At 41.5% G+C, this 20234-nt stretch overlaps 1 protein-coding gene across 7 annotated transcripts in view; it reads left to right on the top strand.

Moving 5' to 3' along the window:
- The window catches only part of lrp1aa (low density lipoprotein receptor-related protein 1Aa), a 244372-nt gene that overhangs the window by 214084 nt on the left and 10054 nt on the right, over positions 1–20234 (top strand). For all 7 annotated transcript variants that reach the window (XM_067431416.1, XM_067431414.1, XM_067431413.1 and 4 more), the window contains exons 73-85: positions 2427–2564; positions 2653–2784; positions 6174–6293; positions 6793–7064; positions 7940–8118; positions 8241–8347; positions 8519–8638; positions 10604–10780; positions 10944–11084; positions 14208–14378; positions 15623–15784; positions 18320–18503; positions 20006–20104. In XM_067431416.1, the coding sequence (XP_067287517.1) occupies positions 2427–2564; positions 2653–2784; positions 6174–6293; positions 6793–7064; positions 7940–8118; positions 8241–8347; positions 8519–8638; positions 10604–10780; positions 10944–11084; positions 14208–14378; positions 15623–15784; positions 18320–18503; positions 20006–20104 (2002 nt within the window). The remainder of the gene's footprint in view (positions 1–2426; positions 2565–2652; positions 2785–6173; positions 6294–6792; positions 7065–7939; positions 8119–8240; positions 8348–8518; positions 8639–10603; positions 10781–10943; positions 11085–14207; positions 14379–15622; positions 15785–18319; positions 18504–20005; positions 20105–20234) is intronic.

Below are 20234 nucleotides of genomic sequence, written 5' to 3'. Positions count from 1 at the left end.
ATCCCCTGTAAGAGAAATAAATGAAGATTTGGGAAAATAAATAAGACATTCCATATCCGGTAGAATAAAATGGAGTAAGCCTATAGTTAAATTCTTGGAAAATTTGGCTCACCTCACAAATTCCAGCATGCATGTTATGTTTCCATGGCTGCGAGGTGACATTTAAATGCGAACCTATTATTTAGGTTGTAAATAAAGCACTCATGTCATAATATTCACGTAAAACTGCATTCACATGCAAAAATGCTGCCCAGCCACCTCGTAAAAAACTGCCACCGTCACAGCCCTAGCAGACGCTTCTACACACATTAGTGAAAGAATGGGTCGCTCTCAGGAGCTCAGTGAACTCAAGCGTGGGACCGTGATAGGTTGACCCCTGTGCAATAAGTCCATTCCTGACATTTCCTCACTACTAAATAGGCGCTTAAGTCCAACATAAGTGCAAACAATGAGATTAATGAAATGCTTGATACAGTGAAAGGTAACCGTATAATGCATAATGTTTTTTAAATGCATAATGACAATGATATTTTAATTTCAATAAAAGCTCAATTTAGGTACATCTTTTATATAACCCATTTAAATGTATCGGGGACGAACCTGAATAATAATGTGATGAAATTAAGGATTTTCTTCAGCTTTATGGGTCCTGCACTGTGCGATTTTTCAAAATCCTTTGCAAATAATAATAATAGATTTTATTTATAATGCACTTTTCATTCCGAAGTATCTCAAAGTGCAACAAAGGGGGAAAAAAATAACAAAAAATGAATAACATGTAAAAATATAGAATACTACAAACAATCAACCAACACAAAAAAAACAGAACAGAAACAGAGCTGATGGTGAAGAGAAACAGAGCTGATGGTGGAAGTCTTTGTTAGCTCCGCAGCACACTGTGGTCCACTCCATGTTTTAAATTTCTCCCAGCGGCAGTGTCCTGATGATGTCGTCGAGGCATGACAGCTGAAGACCAGATGATGGGTCTTCATGACGATTCAGACGGTGGGGATCGCCGCAGCACCATGCAGGAGGCAGACAAAGCTCTCCGGGCACGTCTGTAGACACAACGGGGTCGGCGCAGAAGTCTAAGCCGCTCCACGGCCGCAATGCAGGACGGAACAGCGGCGCAGCCGAGAAGCGGAACATCCCAACATCATGCCGGACGCCGATCACGCTGGCCCGGATGACGCTAGCCCGGTGCAAACTTCAGCCACCATGCAGCTCAAGCCCAAGGGAGACCACCAGTGAGCAGTCGCGGCGAGAAACATCAAATGACCTTCAAACCGGAACCAACCGCAGCAATTCAAACATAAACATTAGAGAAGCGGTGGAAAACGGCGAACGGTGAACAACGTCCTCTCAGTGGCTGCCAGCAATCAGCAACAGTCCCAATTGTAGCTCTGACTGTTAGACTAGTCACAAACATAATAAAATAAAATAAAATCTAAATCTAATAGTACATTAACATGATTTGTGGGTGGAGAAGCGGCGAACAGACAACGCCAGCGTCCAAATGTCCCTTGTCAGACTGTACGAACATGATCCCCGATGTAAGCTTTGTCACACTGTAAGATCTCAGTTGGCATTAATGTCAGACAGTACGATAGTGACGGTGCGCTAAAAACGGACGCGCACAAGAAAACTCGTCCGGAGTTTTATATCATCAATGAATGACGCGTTCGGTGACAGTGAGCTGCATTCTACGCGGGACTGAAATGACGGCTACAAAGAAATCTCTAGCTCCCGTTTTGGTCATAGTTTGTCTTGAAAAACGGAGATATTTGACGGTCGTTGTAGGAGAAGTCACACTGCAGGATTCTGTGCCAAATCTTCTGACACTGCCAGAATTTAGGTAAAATTTGATCGCGGATTCGCAGCACTCATTAATCGGCTGCCGGTGAACATGTCAAACTAACGACCAAAGACGACAGATTTTAGCCTAGGATCTGAGAAATCTTTTAGGATTTGCTAAATTTGTCTCAGACGGCCAAATCGTGGCCAAAATCGCACAATGTACACCGGCTTTACACTTTATAAAGATTTAGATCTATCAAATAAATTAATGATGTCAGTAGGAAGTCATGAGGACACAAATGATGCCATTTCCAGAGCCATTGGTTATGTTAATAAATCTCTATTAAAGTGAAGTTGGTAACACTTTAGTATGGGGAACACGTATTCACTATTAACTACGACTTTTGCCTCAATAAATCCTAATTTCACTGCTTATTAATAGTTAGTAAGGTAGTTTTTGTAGCGTTTAAGTTTAGGTATTGGGTATGATTAAGGGATGTAGAATAAGGTCATGCAGAATAAGGCATATATCTTAGTAATATCTTAGTAATATGCATGCTAATAAGCAACTAGTTAATAGCTGTACCTTAATATAAAGTCTTACTGTGAAGTTGTCTCTTTCCTGTCAGAAACTCCTACGCCTGCGGTCTGTGGAAAGGGTGAGTTTACATGCAGCAGCGGAAAGTGTATTAGTATTAACCAACGCTGCAATTTCTTCAATGACTGTGAGGACTACGGCTCTGATGAGATCAACTGCAACAAGAAAGGTGCGTTTATTTATTTGTGTGCATGTCAGTTTTTTTGTTTTTTTACCTTGTCAAAACTTACAGATTGTGTATGTGTGTCTCTGAACAGATTCGGGTCTGAATGAATGCCGTCACAACCGCAGCATGTGTGGAGATGAAGGTCATTGTGTGGTGAACGGAACCGACTCGTTCTGCTCCTGCAGACCCGGCTTCCAGAAAACACACCTGCAAACCTGCACAGGTACCAGTACAGCACACACACAACTAAAACACTGGTATTTTATTTGTTAAACCTTGATGTACCCACAGGTAAAAACACACGCTTCCTTAGCTAATAAAACTTCAAAACATTATGTTCTTTTAAAGGGGAGCTATTAAGTCTCAGGTGTCTCCATAATCTGAAGTTTCAGCTCAAAATACCCCAGAGTTCATTTATTACACCATGCTGTAAATACTCGTTTTTAAATGGAAGGAGAAACATGCTGTTTTCGTTCATGTATCTTTAAATGCAAATGAGCTGCTTCTCCCCGCCCACCTTTCCAGAAGAGGGCTGAGCCTGTACAGCACATGCATCAGATACTCTGCCAAAAACTGAAACATCTGTTTGGTTTTGATTATAATCTCACACTCATGTGATATTGCATTTCTTCATCCTCAAGTTTATTATTTGCATGCATTTTAAAGGCCTGTCAGTTTAAGCTTCTGACACACACCAGAAGCACGCGCACAGAAAGCTGGATGTCAGACGGACGTCCCCTGAGTATTAAAATAACTTCTCTTTCATGTCTTATTCCACTTTAACTGTCAAAAACACACAAAGTTCACATAAACACAGTCAGTTATGTCTGTGAACGCAGAGTCCTGCACGGGTCCGATTCTGCCCATACCCGCGGTGCGTTAAACCACATCCGACCCATTTTCTGACACAGAGCACTAATTAAAATCTGCACCCGCCCCGACACCGCTTAAAATAGAACCGACACCCGACCCGCACCCGCAAAATAAAATCAGTTTAGCATATAACATTATATAGGCCTACACCATTTATTGCCAGGTCATACAAAAGTAATTACAGCACCATGCCACGTCTTTAAAATTTGAACACATTATTTTCAATGAGTGTACGCACACCGGCGGCGGCATTCGGTGCCTGTCTACGGCGACTCAGGAAGTTGTTTAAAATCCTGCCCTAATCAATGTACAGATTTCACCCTGAGCTACAAGATGCACACATCGGCAGCTCTTCTGGGGCGGCAGTGGTTCTGTGGTTCATGTAGGTTGTCTACAAACCAGAAGGTTGGTGGTTCAATCCCCGGTTCCACCTGACCAAGTGTCGAAGTGTCCATGAGCAAGACACCTAACCCCAGCTGCTCCCGATGAGCTGGATGGCGCCTTACATGGCTGACATCGCCATCGGTGTATGAATGGGTGAATGTGAGGCAAAAATGTAAAGCGCTTTGGATAAAAGCGCTATATAAATGCAGTCCAGTCCATTTAGAAGTGGATTCGGTGTGCGACCCCCTTGAAGCCTTGTGTGATATTTTGAAAGTAAGAGAAGCCTGGGAGGGCGCGGAGGCGCGAGCACAAATAACCTAATATTCTATTGAAATTCTTTTTTTACTTGAAATATAGGCAAGACATATTTTTGTAGATGTGTTCCTAAAAATATGCATGTATTTTTACATTGGCACGTGACTGTTTTAAACCCACGTTAGACCCGTGTTTCCCCCTTGTCCGACCTGACCCGCACCCGTATCCGACACAGATGTTTTTCACCTGTTTCAGCAAAATTTGCAGGTCGACCCATCGGGTACCCAAACCCGGGCAGGACTCTGTGTGAACGTACACAGGAGTCAAAGAATTTTCATGTGTGTATGAGATCTGTGTATTAAAGTGACAGCAGGGTAATATACGGTAATATAATAAACAGTATGTGCTGTTAATATGAATACAAACGACAAAAGAAAAACTGAAAATCACTCACTGCTCTCTGACGGAATTAGTTTATCAGCTTTAATAAATTTCTTACTTGAATGCTGCTGTTAAATAAATGCTCTGCCTCTGGCAAGGAGAAAAATAGAGGTGACCCCTAATAGTCGAAGATTCGATGCATCAATATGCAGGACCGGATTCGACCACTGATCTCATGGTCGAATCTTCACGGGTGTTATCAAACGAGGATCATACCATTTTTGCAATATGGGGGTGCTCAATATTAGTGTTATAAAGACGTGTCGCGGCGCTGAACGATCGCCCCTTTAAGGGCACTGAGCTTCACACCGGACGCGCCGCGCCTTTAAAATTCGAACACATACACCGACATTCGACGCCTGTCCGCAGCGATTAAATGTATATTTCCCTCAAATCGTGAATGCAGATACTGATTTCACCCTGTGCTACAAGATACACTCATCGTGCAGCTCTTCTGTCAGAAGTCAATTTAAAATTGAGCTCGCGCGTATATAATGTTCACGTCAGCCTTCTTTTCCTCTCTAGGCAGGTATTTTTTTAGGTTTATTTATCAAAATGTTCTTTTATATATTTGTGTGATGTTCTGTGTTTCGATCGCGGCTTTTAAATGTTATGAGAGAACGGTTCATTTAGGAATGTGTAGTGTAGCCTAGTTTTGATCACTTTATTAAAAGTGGTGGCTGTGTGCCGTGTAAATAAAAATAGTCTTAGCCTCCTGACTAGTGTCCTGCCCTTCCCAAACCGGTTATACCGGCAATTTTTTATTTCCGGTCTATGGTTTACACACATATAGATGATTCAACTATCGGTCGACCATAGAGAGATTCGAAAATTCTGATTCGATTGTGTAAATCCTTAGTCGGGGACACCCCTAGAGAAAAACATGGCGGACTGTGGGAGGAGCTAAGCTAATAGGGCAGATTCTTTGGCCTGTTGTGGGCGGGGCATGTTTCAGTGTGATGTCACATTGGATCAAATTCCTGAATGGCTCATTCTGTGACACTGTTTCAGATTTATAGGGAAAATAACAAATGGAGTGGACAGATTTTTGCCACAATAGGGTACTTGTGTACACACTGCGGACACATAATTATGTTCCTAAAGGTTCCATTTTGATTGCTAATATCGGATTAAAATGTTCATTCGACAGCCCGGCTAACTGAAATAAGTTATGTAAATGTTATTTCTGAATGTTCTAAAACATTTTTCTAAAAATGTAAAGTTTTTCTTGGTTATTAAACATTCCATTTTAGCATTCTGCAAACATTATGGGAACGCTACTTTTGAATGCTCTCTGAACATTCTAAAGACAAAGAGTAACATTTAAATTAAAAAACATACAAATCTCCAGCTAAACATTTCAGAAAACAAATATTTAATATTACATTTAATATTAATCAAACCGCAATTATGACAACAAAAAAAGAACACAGCTTTCATTAATTATCTAAAACTGTTAATGATTGAAAAAATATCATCTATCATAATATTAAAGAATCTGTATTTTTGCATTAATTACAAACCTGCTCCTGCGACACCACACCAGAAAGAATGTATCACATCAGCATTCATTGGAGACAAATGAGAAATTCCCTTTATATATCAATTGTTTTGGTGTTATTTGGCGTTCTTATAAAATGATGCCTTCTCTCTCAACAGATGTGAACGAGTGCAAGCGCTTCGGGGTCTGCTCTCACATCTGTAACAACACCAAAGGCTCGCACAAATGCAGCTGCTCCAAGAACTTCATCAGAGTCAACGACACCTGCAAGGCTGACAGTACGTCTCAAACTCATAGTGCAGTCAGGGCCAATGAATCTCACAAGAGGATTTGCTTTAAAGTTTATAATGCTCTACCTGAGTACAATGAATTAAGATAAAGTAGGATACATATAATATATATAATTTTAACAATCACAGAGCCAAGATTTGCTTTATGTAGTGTACTGTACTGTGTGTATAATATAGTATGTATTTTGCATTGTATGTATTTGGATGAAGATAGAGCTGTGTGATAAATATAGTTTACATTTTGCAACAGTATAAATGAATACTACAGTATTTTCCATGAACACAAACAATACCGTGAGAAAGTACAGTCTTTTCAGTGTCTCTTAAGCATGAAATAAGAGCAGAACAATTTTATGAGTAAATAGTTTGCATTGATGCAACATCCAAAGAGAAATTCAATCTGCTCATGTCCAATCAAATGTGTTGAATTGCTGTTATTTGATTTCGGTATCTGTCGTGTTGTGACGCCCCCTATCTGTCATTCTAGGCAGTGACAAACAAGCTCTGTACGTGGCAGATGATAACGAAATTCGGAGTTTGTTTCCTGGAATGCAAAATTGGATATATGAACTGGCCTTCCAAGGGGATGCCAACGTACGAATCGACGCCATGGACCTGCACATCAAATCCAAACGGATCTTCTGGACCAACTGGCACACTGGCAGGATCTCATCCTTCGAGCAACCGTCTGCTGGACCCGCCTCACCAAACTCAAACCGCAACCGCAGGGAAACGGACTCCAGAGTCACTGATCTAGAGGTCAGTATGACCACGAGTGACATGACAAGACCTCAGTCCAGCCAGTGCTGATATATAACATCAACTCTCTTTATAACATGGGATATAGTTCACTAAAGCTAAAAAAAATAAATGTAAAAAATTCGATAATTGGAAAACAATTAATAAAATGATAATAATAATAATTTAGCAAGTTGCCAACGCAACAATTCTCATTTACATCGTTTAATTAGATGTACTTAAATAACTGAACTGATATATTTGTCCTCAAAGTTGATGTTTTAGAAGCAGGAGAAATGGGCAAGCGTAAGGATTAGAGCGAGTTTGGCCAAATTGTGACGGCTAGACGACTGGGTCAGAGCATCTCCAAAACTGCAGCTCTTGTGGGCTGTTCCCGGTCTGCAGTGATCAGTATCTATCAAAAGTGCTCCAAGAGGAACAGTGGAGAACCGGCCACAGGGTCATGGGCGGCCAAGGCTCATTTTGTAACGGTCACTTAGAAGCATTTACAGTCATTTAAGGTAGAATGTAAACTGCACATGTGCATAGAGTGTGCGCGTCTGTAAGGGAATGTGGATGTAAGGAAAATTGCGATTTCTGGATTTTTTTTTTTTAGATTATGTCTCTCACAGTGGACATGCACCTACGATGACAATTTCAGACCCCTCCATGATTTCCAAGTGGGAGAACTTGCAAAATAGCAGTGTGTTCAAATACTTATTTTCCTCACTGTATATATATATAAATAATTATTTAGGAAAATAAGTATTTGAACATATGTATATTATAATAAAAATATATATTCTTTTAGAATAAATATATATTGTAATACATTTTATAAACTGAGAATGTAAAAAATGAATTAAGGTTTGCTCTGTGTCTTGGGTTCGCTGTAGATCTCTGATCTGAAGATGCCTCGTGGGATCGCTGTGGACTGGGTGGCCAACAACATCTACTGGACGGACTCTGGTCGGGACGTCATCGAGGTGGCACAGATGAACGGGCGCAATCGGAAGACCCTCATCTCGGGCATGATCGACGAGCCCTACGCCATCGTGGTGGACCCGCAGAGAGGGTGAGAAGAGATGACTACTTGTCTTAAACACAAATCAATGCATCCTTCTGTGGTAATACAGTTCATAATTAGGGTTAACACGTGTTTGGCCTTTAAACTATGTTAACAATTGATTCTCGAAGCACCATGTACTGGGCCGACTGGGGAAACCACCCTAAGATTGAGACGGCTGCTATGGACGGGACCATGAGAGAGACGCTGGTGCATGAAAACATCCAGTGGCCCACAGGTCAGTCATCATGTGAATCAAACACCACACACACACACACACACACACACACACACACACACACACACACGCGCGCACACACACACACACACACACACACACACACACACACACACCGATTGTAGCACCTGCAACACCCGTAACATGTCTTCTGTTGTGTCTGTTTGCCAGGTCTAGCTGTGGATTACTTCAACGAGCGTCTTTACTGGGCTGATGCTAAACTCTCGGTTATTGGGAGTGTCAGACTGAATGGAACCGATCCAGTCATAGCCGTCTCCAGCCTTAAAAACAGTTGAGTCATTCACGTCAGTTAGGGCCCTTTTTTAACTATTTGAGCACATGATCTGAAGCTTACGGTGCAGGTGCACTTAGTCTGAATCCACAATGGAAAAAAAAGCTGGCACGCTGGTAAGCACATGGTCCTAAAGGGTCGTCCCTCGTCTCTTAATGAGTCATGGGTGTGTTTTGGGTGTAACGTGCAATAAACCAATCAGAGTCTCATCTCCCTCTCCCTTTAAAAGCCAGTGGCGCTCGCACTATATGGAGGATTCACTCTTTACATGAGGAAAGACTGAATGCTTCTCCAGAGAGGAATCCTTTTATTTTTAATACATAAAAGTGTGTCCTGCTGTACGTCCCTGTGTGTGTAATAATCAGAGTGTGTGCGCGTTGTGCACCGCCTATAAGCTCATATTACTAACACACACTTTAAATAACACAAAAAATACGGCACTTTTTTTTTTGTTGGTTAATTGTACAGAGGTTTTCAGATCCTCAAAATAGCAACACACCTGCAATGCTCCTGAACACTCCTGGTTTAGACCAGACGCCCATGGGGGAACAGACACACACACACACACACACACACACACACTGATGGGGGAACAGATGCGCCAGTGCATTCGATATTTAAACCACGTGACGCTGGACGTGAACATGAGATTTGCGTCGGGCTGAAACTAGCAAAACACACTTGTGTCGTGTCTGGCGTCACATTGCGCCGGGGGTATGATAGGGCCCATTATGTCACATCTCTGTAATGTACTGTCAAACCAAAAATGATTGAGACACTTTGACCTGAGCATGTTTTGCTGAAGTGTTTTTTCTTTAATTGCTAATGTGACCTTTGACACCACTGCCTGAACATAATGAAGCATTGCGTTGTCATTGGTTGAGCTAAACTGGTATTATCTAATTGTGTTCTTAAATCTAACAGCTGATTGGTTGATTGAAATCTATTACATCCCTTTCTGTCACAGTTATCTGACATTATCAAGATGAATTTGTTCTGACACAGTTTAACTTTTAACAGTTTAACAGTTTTATTTCCATTTTCTGAAGTTTGACAGTCACATTAAGTGTCCAGTTTGAAATCTTTTTAGTGAACCGTCTGAATCAGTTTGTGGCTCAAGTCAGCACAGATCAAGTTACTCACTTTCAGACGTGCCTGACAGTCACTCCATCTCGAAATGAGCCAATATCCAGGAGAATATGATCCTATGATGCAGGCTTTTACAATTCATTTATTCACTCCAGTTAGTCCAACAGTTCACATTCTTTCTCCGGGTTTCATATGGGACGAAATGCACATTTGTGTTCACACTTGGCATGCTTGGTTTGATTAATACGAGCTCTGGTGCGATTGCTCTGTTAGTGCTGTGTGAACGCTTCCACTTGGTGCACACCAAATAAGAGGAGCGAGACCACTGAAAAGATGAGTCTCTGTCCGCTTCCAATAAAATATGAACATATCACGGACCAAAGCATGTAAACCAACCAAAAACAGTAAGATTAGACCCTAATAAGTACAGAATGCTCACACACATCGGGTTTTTCTTGTCTTAGTCGCGAGTTTGCCCATCACAGTTCAGTGCAGGTGCCTGAACGCGTCTCCTTGCAGCAGATCTTGGTTTGTGTGTGTGATGGAGGGATTCCTGCCTGTTTTGTTACACATTTTATAAGCTCTTACAAGTTCTCAAATGGTCAAAAAAGCATCATGTGTTGGCTACACACACACAACGAGCCCATTTATTCCAGCGCACATTGTTTTGAGTTGATCGGTAAGTTCAGTCTCAACAAAGGCAATACGTCATAAAAGCCGGCTGATCAGTTTGTGAACAAATCCCTATGCCTTTAGGTTCGGTGATAAAAAATGCCAATCTGAACGCTAATCGGATCAGGACTCAATGCTTAAATGCCAAGCGAACGGAACTGCAAGTGTGAACTAAGTGTTTTTCTCTCTCTGCACACACACAGATTTGCACCACCCTTTCAGCATCGACATCTTTGAGGATTTCATATATGGTGTGACCTACCACAACAACTTTGTCTTCCGTGTCAACAAGTTTGGCAAGAGTTCAGTGGAGCATCTGACCACAGGAATGAACCACGCGACTGATCTGGTCCTGTACCACCCGTACAAACAGCCAGAGAGTAAGTCTGTCAAACAACAGATTCTTACAAACGTAACTAGACTCGCGGCTGTGGATTTGTTCCATGATTGATGGATGGATGGCTGTTAATGGACATGTGTTTTCAGTCAGTTGAATCACTCAAAATAAATGCATCATGTAAACATTGCTGTTTTGAATTTTAGTGACCAACCCATGTGACAGGAAGAAGTGTGAGTGGTTGTGTCTGCTCAGCCCCAGCGGCCCGGTCTGCATGTGTCCCAATGGCAAAATACTGGACAATGGCACCTGTGTGGACGTGCCGACCCCAACACTGTCCCCCGTCTGTGAGTACAGTACAGCTTTGGCCTTGCAAAACACTTGAAAGGGGAAGTGGATGCAGCAATTTTGTGTGCTATTCTTTGAACGGACACATGTCTAATGGCACAGTCTGTGTGAGGCGATGATGCTCTAAAACTTGATCCTGGAGGGCCGCTGTCCTGCAGAGTTTAGCTCCAACCCCAATCAAACACACCTGAACACGCTAATCAATGTCTTTGTAGGACCTATGCTGCGTCCCAATTCGCCTACTTATACTACGTCCTAAAAGTATGTACTCTTTTTGTAAAGAAAAAGTATATACTTTTGAGTGTATAGCAGAAAAGTATGCAAGTTTCGGGACTACTTCGCCATCTTTAACGGACTCTGTCGCTTAGTTACGTGCATCCCGTCACCGTTTATCTGCCCTGTCAATCATCGTCAGATTCGTCACAGTTCAAATCCTCCACATTCAGTTTAATCTCCTGCCGTATCGGAGAGAAATGTAGCCGCTCGTTGATCTGCCATTTGTGGGTCTTTAATGCAGAGACTCTCCTCATGTGTTTGCAGTTTAAATATAATGATGCATTTAAAAGTTAATGGCCAAACATGTCATTTCAAAAGTTCACAATGCTGCTGCAGGTGAAATATAATATGGACAACACTGAATAAATATATTTTTGTCAGGTTAAATATTGATAGGGTCACTCAAACCCTTTATCTAAACTTCTCTACTTAACCGTCGAACTCGCACATCCGTCATGTTTGTAGTTTTTTTAACGCTTTTTATCCGCGTTTGTAGTTCTAATCGAATCCTCGTCCAACTCGCAATGGGTTGTGGGTAATATCAGCCGTTAGAGTGCCCATCGATCCATACTGTGAATTCGGACCGGAAATAGTAAACCATCCGGGAATCTTTGGAATACTCTTTTCAACATACTACGATTTGGGACACACTAATTCTATTTTCGAATACTATTTAGGATGGATAGTATGCGAATTGGGACGCAGGGCTAGTAAGACATTGATTCGCTGGTTCAGGTGTGTTTGGTTGGGGTTGGAGCTAAACTCTGCAGGACAGAGTCTGGGGATCCCTCCTCTAAAGCCCTATTCGGACGGTAACTGTTTCTCATGTGGACGTCCGTAAAAATACATCAGCATGCCACCTCGGTGATAAACTCGTGCATTCGGATGGTGATTTATTCCTGGTGGAGGAGCGAGTTTTCTGATCATGAGCACCTGTGAGCATGCTCACATGGCCAGTCGAATGATTGTCTGCTGTAATATGTAAAATATAATATGCTTGGAATAATAAGAATAATATCATATTTAATTTGATAATAGGAAATTATGAATTATTTAATTATTTAAATATCCTGTTTAAAAATAGGAAGATGTCATTTTAAAATGTGGAAATGAGTGGAATTAAGTTAATAGAATACTGCAAATGTAACCTATAATTACTGCCGTAATAACGGCTCATTTCACGTGTTTAGGTGTTTTTAATCTTTTTCTCTTTTGAGCGGTAAATGCTTTCCAGCATTTCAGTAATAAATGTGTTCGTAGGCTAGATCTTTAAAAGGCGTCCATATTACAGTAAAGCGCAACGATACAGTGCTTCGCTGTGGTCAAAAAGGATATAAACAGTTAATTATGAAGCAATCTTTCCTTAAAAAAACTCCGAGATGTGGATTCAGACGGCAATTACATCACCACACAACCTCGGTGTTTGTCAAAAATCAGTAGGTAATTCGGCCTGGGATTTTTACGCGGATGGTGGGAGAAAAACACTGACATTCTGGATTCGGACGGCAATAAAATCACAGACTAGCTCCTGTCAATGATGAAAATACCTTACAACCCCACGAGAAACAATTTACGTCCGAATAGGGCTTATGACTGGCACAAGTCATCTTTATTTCTATAGCGTGTTGTACAGTACAGATTGTTTCAAATCAACTTCACAGTATTAAACGGGAAAATAACAGAATCAATGGTGCAAAATTCATCCAATATAAGACGAAAGTGTCATTATTCAGCTCAAGTCAATTCAGTAACATTATCATGTCTCATATTTGATAAACTATTCAAAAATTCAGCGGTAAAGCAGCTCTTCAGGAGTCATTATTCAGCTCAAGTCAGTTCAATTTTGACTCAAGAGACGGCCTTTTGCAAATCAGAGGCCCATTTCAAAGTAACATTCGGAGGCCCCTGCCCACAGAGGAAAAAAATACATTGTGCAATGACCTGTTTCTGTCATATATACAGAACTATTGTTACAATCACAACCCAAAACAAAAACTGCAACTTTTGTTAGTGTGAATTGCTTATAAATATTAAAATTTAAGAACATATACTGAGACTTTTTTACACCATATCTTGGTTTTTGAAAGCATTTTTATTTATTTTGTGTCAAGACATGGGCAAAGCATAGCAAAGGCCACTACTGATTGCGGTTCAATTATTGTAAAGTTCATGAAATCCAGTTTAAGCAGCTCTACAGAAGATGATGGTGTTGTTGTTCAACTTAAGTCAGTTCAGTAAAAGCCAGTTGTGTTTGCACCATCGCGGATTCGCTATTTACACGGAGGAATTTGCGAGCGGAAAGACTGAATGCTTCTCAAGAGAAGAATCCTTTTATTTGTAATATTTAAAAATGTGTGTGTGTAATATTGCAGCACGTGTTGTGCACCACCTATAGGCTCATATTACTAACACACCCTTTAAATAACACAAAAATACTGCGCTATTGACTTTAGAGGAGGTTTGTGTTTGGTAGGAAACTACCAACAAAAAAAAAAGTCTGTCAATGACAAATCCACTATTTAATATACAGAGGGTGCAAAACTGCCCCCCTGTACTATACTAATACTGCAGGCTAATACTGAAGAGTTACGTATTCTTTGTAATAATTTGTAACACATCTCCTGAAACAACTTTTTCACTGACGTTACTCAGTCCACATTATTGGATTAAATTAACCATGGGTGTTATTGCTTTTAAAGGCATTGTCTTAGTAATGACTTAAAATTTAGTCCCATTGTACATTTTATTCTGGTCTTATTTTATTCCAGTTTTACTCGTTTTAAGGAAATAAAATTGTTGACTTAAAAGAGTTGATACATGTTCTCTGTTTCTTCATCGTCCCTCAGCTCCGAGTGGCCCCTGCAGTCTGCTGTGTCTCAATGGCGGTACTTGTGTCCTGAATGCCAGAAAACAGCCCAAGTGCCGCTGTCAGCCCAACTATGGTGGAGATAGATGTGAGCTAAACCAGTGCAGAGACTACTGCAAGAACGGAGGAACCTGCACCGCATCGCCCACAGGTACGAGTCCACAAAAACACACACATTAGATGGGCCCCTGGTATGATTTTTGGTATATTATCGTTTCCGTTGTGTGTAATACAGCTGTTTATGAATGTAAAAGGTCTGCAAAGCTTCAGACATCAAAGTGCAGAGTTTTTAATTTCAGTTATTCCAGTCTCACTTCCTGCTGAACCTGCTGTAGGTTTGTAACTGATTTGCATAATGCCAGTCTCTGGTCTTGATTGGCTGAACAGCGTCTCTTTGCCCCTCGAGCGCTGTAGTTGTGTCTGAGACTGGAAGAGTTTGGTTGGTGTTGTTCATGTGGAGAAGACGCTGTTTTCTAGCCTGACAAGCCAGTCCCACATCAAGATGTTTGGTCTGGAAACTCACCATTGGCAGCTCAATCCGAGGGGCGGATAAACGGTTGTCTTTCAAACTCCCTCTGCACGCGATAGGCTAGCGCTACAACCAACCAGAGCAACGAAGGTGAAACAGAGCTTGTTGCTTTGTAGCAGAGCTCGCTGACAGATTAAACATTCGCCGTATCCGGTCGGCTAAACTCCGAACACATCTTCCCTTCTTAAGAATGACTTCAGTGCCGTTCTTTGTTCTTTTCTCAGAGAAAAGCTTAACTCCAAGTCTTCCAGAGTCGCGGTCAAAGCTGATTCGAAAGACCGCCGTTCATTAGTTTCTGTGTTTACTAGAAGCACGCAAACGCAACTCGGCCATTATTATGTTAAGCCCCGCCCACTGACTCTATACACAATGTGATTGGCCCGACCAGAGTTTAGATTTTACAGCTCAGAATTGTATTGAGAGTTGCTAGACGACACTCGCCGGCAGATTAGATTTAATGTCGCTAGGGTGCGTCTAGATTTCGCTTAGATAGGCTAGCTGTTTTCTGCTGCCAAAGCTAATCCACTTTGATGAGATTGAGACGGTAAAACCCACGCCATCGTTACTGTTCGTATCACTGTGTGTCAAGAACTGAGATTCAGATATGATAATGAGCGTTTGGTTTCTGACACGGTCGACCAATCACAACTGACTGGGCCATCTGACCAATCAGAGCAGAGCAGGCTGTCAAAAAGGTGGGGTTTACAGAGAACAAACCGTTTCAGACACTGAGAGAAAATAGCTGATGCTGCAGTGGATATTAATGACTTCCTGGAGATATTGCTCATTGCCACAATATATAATTAAAAGGTATATCATTATGATATTTTTTTAAAACAAAACTAACTTGTCTGTCATGTTTCCAGGAGCTCCGACTTGCCGTTGTCTGGCAGGCTTCACAGGACCCAACTGTAACCAGCGCACATGTGAGAACTACTGTAAGAATGGAGGAAACTGCACAGTTAATCGAGGAAACCAGCCCACCTGCAGCTGCGTGGCAGACTTCCTGGGAGACCAGTGCCAATACCGTAAGAACTGCACTCACAGCGACTGGATGTGGAAATTAAAGTCGGCATGAAACGGAAGTTGAGATCGTCTTTTTCTCCTTATTGTGATGTATATCCGAGTGAAACGGCCTCTGAAATGAGATAAATGTAGGGTGAGGCTTGATTTCGTCCTTCGGGAATTGATTGGATCGTTGGGAGTTGGGCTTTGCTAACAAAATGGAGGCAGATTTGAATGCCCTCAGCGACCGGCGTCTGAGAGGCGGAGCGCGATAGCCCCGCCCTCGCGCAACAGCACACGACCGGGAGAGAAGAGAAGTCGTTTCGAGGGGGGAGGGGAGGTTAATGTATTTGATCAAAGATTATAAGGGTAAATTATTATTTTTTTCATTAATGAAGTGCACAGATAAATCATTTATCGTAAACACTACAAAATTACATATTAAATTGTAAAATTTGACTTCATTCCGTCTTTAAATGAGTTTTCATGAGAAATTGAGGTGTGTTTGGGTCACACTTCAGTCACACTAGTTCAGGTCCTGCTAATTAATAGTTAGTAGTGTAGTTGTTAAGTTCAGGTATTGGGCAGGATTAATGGATGTAGTCAAATATGATCATGCATGTTTTAATATGTGCTTTATAAGTACTAATAAACAGACAATATCCTTGTAATAAATACGTATGGTAATAAGCAACTAGTTCATAGTGAGAATTGGACCCTAAACTAAAGTGTATATCATACTGCCTCGAAATATTAAAACTGATCACAAGTGATCAAGCCCTTTACATCTGGCTTTAACGTAAATCTCAAATGCATCTTGTCCATAGCTATTTTAGTCAAGTAGCTATTTTAAATAAATTTTGCCATGTTTGACATGATCTGTTTTCATTCTGTTCGCAGCTGCTTTCATCTAAATCTGTCACTGTATACGGCAAACTGAAGATATTTTTGAAGACTGTTTTTGTTTAGGCTTTTTCAAACATTTCCATTTGACATATGATTCATTTTAAAGCCACACACTCAAAAAAAAAAGTCTGTAAAAATAGACCCAATGTACTGTGAATTTTCTGTACACTCTTAAAACTAAAGGTTCTTTATTGGCATTGATGGTTTAATGAAGAACCTTAAACATCCATGGAAATTTTCCATTCCACAAAAGGTTCTCAAAATGTTCTTCACACATGTTATTTTTAAAGCTGGTCACTGAAAGGTTATTTAGGGAACCAAAAATTGTTCTTCTATGGCGTCACTGTGAAAATCTCTTATTGGAGTGTATTGTTTTTCCAGGTGTTTTGCCTCTATTGTGACTCATGCATTGAATTGTGCTTTAGGGTTAAGGGAAATGTGTGTAAACTTAAGGACAACTCCGGTGAGAAATGACCCTAGGGGTAATTAACAGATGGTTAGCGAGTAGATCGTTCTCTGGGATGCGTTTTCATTAAGGAAGTCAAGAGTTTTATCTCTAGAAACAGATTAGCTTATAGCGCGTGTCTATGGGGCAATTAAATCGCTAGTTAATACCACTAACAAGGCTCAAAATAACCTCACACTAACACGGCAGCAAAATGAGGGTCCCTACATGCAAACCGAAGCATTGAGAACTTTGTAAGTGTACAAACAGTTTAATAAGAAGATACTTTATAAAGACAGTCCATTACGCGTTCACGGTCAGCAGCCATCTTGTAAAACAGTCTCGACTCGTCGATCCACGAGCGCTGTTCTAAGTGAGCTGGTCGATAGGAATTAAGTTTGTGAAATGTAATAACATGGACATTTTTATTTTTATTTTTATTTATCTATTTTCTCTGTCTCGTTCAGTGCTTTCTTCCGAAAACAACGGACCGTATGAGATTCAGTCACAGTTCATCACTTAGCACAGCGTTCGTCGCTCGTGGCTCGACTCGTCGAGACTGTTTTCCAAGATGGCTGCTGACCGTAAACGCGTGATGCACTGTCTTTATAAAGTATCCTCTTATTAAACTGTTTGTACACTTACAAAGTTCTCAATCCTTCGGTTTGCATGTAGAGACCCTCATTATGCTACTGTGTTAGTGTGAGGCTATTTTGAGCCTTGTTAGTGGTATTAACTAGCGATTTAATTTCACCACCCTGTGCCCCATAGACAAGCGTTATAAGCTAATCTGCTTTTAGAGATAAAACTCTTTACATTCGATTTTCATGAAAAGGCATCCCAGAGAACGATCTACTCGGTAACCATCTGTTAATTACCCCTAGGGTCATTTCTCACCGGAGTTGTCCTTTAAGGGATAATATGTCCTGGCAGAAAATTACCAGTACCTTTTTCACCTTTTTACACATTTAGGTACTGAGTAATATTTTTTAACACCATGTACTTAGCATAGATTTATGGTTAGGGTTAGGGCTAGGACTGGGGTTTGGTTTAGGCCTAGTTGCATGGAATAAAGCGTTACTGATTTTATTCTTACAGCACACATGTGAGATCGATGCATTATTCTGAAGGAGATCCTCAAGTCATGATGAATAGATTAATACATTTGAAGTGGGATATTAAACAGTGTTGTCTTCCCCCTATCCAGGGACGTGTGATGGATTCTGTGATCATGGAGGGACATGCATGCAGTCCAGCGATGGGTCAAGACAATGCCGTTGCCCTCCACGCTTCATTGGAAACAACTGTGAAGTCGACAAATGTCACTATTGCCGCGATGGCAAGTGTATTCCCACCAACATCTACCAGCCTCATGGAGACGTTACATGCAGGTACACAATCACAAACTTTAGTATATACAATAAGACCCTCCATATGTTGGGGCTGCATAACATTAAAACTGACCCAAATCTTTCTTTCAGTTGACTCATTCAACATTTCACTATGAGAAATACAATACCTTTTGTGTTCATAAAGCCTTTTATATTCACACCGCCCATATTATACATAGCATTACTTCACTCTGCACCGAGAATTTTCTGTTTAGTTGTGTCTATTATTAATATCATTGGATAGATTTGATGCTCAAAAAACTAGTTACCACTGGAACAAAAGGAACTGACATCACCCTCTTATTTTTCAACGCCATTTATAACAATACATCCCCTTTCCTATTGAAACATTTCCCATTGGCAAAACCGTCGAGGCATGGACTCCACTAGACCCCTGAAGGTGTGATGTGGTGTCTGGCACCAAGATTTTAGCAGCAGATCCTTTAAGTCCTGTAAGTTGCGAGGTGGACCTCCACGGATCGGACTTGTTTGTTTAGCACATCCCACAGATGCTCGATTGGTTTGAGATCTGGGGAATTTGGAGGCCAAGTCTCGTTGTTGTGCTCCTCAAATCATTCCTGAAGCATTTGTGCTTTGTGTCAGGAGCATTATCCTGCTGGAAGAGCCACAGCCACCAGAATACTGTTTCCATGAAAGGCTGAACATGGTCTCAGCAATGCTTAGGTAGGTGGAGCGTGTCAAAGTAACCTCCACATGGATGGAGGACCCAAGGTTTCCCAGCAGAACATTGGCCAAAGCATCACACTGCCTCCGCCGGCTCGCCTTCTTCCCATAGTCGACCTGGGGCCATGTGTTCGCCAGGTAAGCCACACACACACACCCGGCCATCCACGTGATGTAAAAGAAAACATGATTCCTCAGACCAGGCCACCTTCTTCCATTGCTCCGTGGTCCAGTTCTGATGCTCACGTGCCACTGTTAGTGCTTTCGGCGGGGTCAGAGGTCACCCTGACTGGTCAGCGGCTATGCCGCCCCATACGCAACAAACTGAGATACTCTGTGTATTCTGACAGCTTTCTATCAGAACCAGCATTAACTTCTGGAGCAGTTTGAGCTACAGTAGCTCGTCTGTTTGATCGGACCACACGGGCCAGCCTTCGCTCCCCACGGTCATCAATGAGCCTTGGCCGCCCATGACCCTGTGGCCGGTTCTCCACTGTTCCTTCCTTGGAGCACTTTTGATAGATACTGATCACTGCAGACCGGGAACAGCCCACAAGAGCTGCAGTTTTGGAGATGCTCTGACCCAGTCGTCTAGCCGTCACAATCTGGCCCTTGACAAACTCACTCAAATCCTTACGCTTGCCCATTTTTCCTGCTTCTAACACATCAACTTTGAGGACAACATGTTCACTTGCTGCCTAATATATCCCACCCACTAACGAGAGCCATAATGAAGAGATCATCAGTGTTATTTATTTTACCTGGTCATAATGTTATGCCTGATTGGTGAAATGCGTTGGACTGTGTGTGTGTTGTAGGTGTACCAGTGGCAGTATCCAGCCAAGCTGCTATACGTGTGAAGGATACTGTGCTAATGGCCAGTGCTCTCTCAGCGCCGCAGACCTCCCGCAGTGCAAGTAAGCAGCGTTCCCTTTCAGCCGGCCAGTGTGTTTTGTATGTGCCTGTATAAACTATGATCACTTTTATTAGCATGTTTTTAATATTTTTTATTTAGCTTAAATTTATTTTTAGCTTCAGTAATTTTTA

This window comes from Pseudorasbora parva, chromosome 22 (assembly GCF_024679245.1).
Source record: "Pseudorasbora parva isolate DD20220531a chromosome 22, ASM2467924v1, whole genome shotgun sequence".
NCBI classification, from domain to species: Eukaryota; Metazoa; Chordata; class Actinopteri; order Cypriniformes; family Gobionidae; genus Pseudorasbora; species Pseudorasbora parva.
This window is presented reverse-complemented; position numbering and strand designations above follow the sequence as displayed.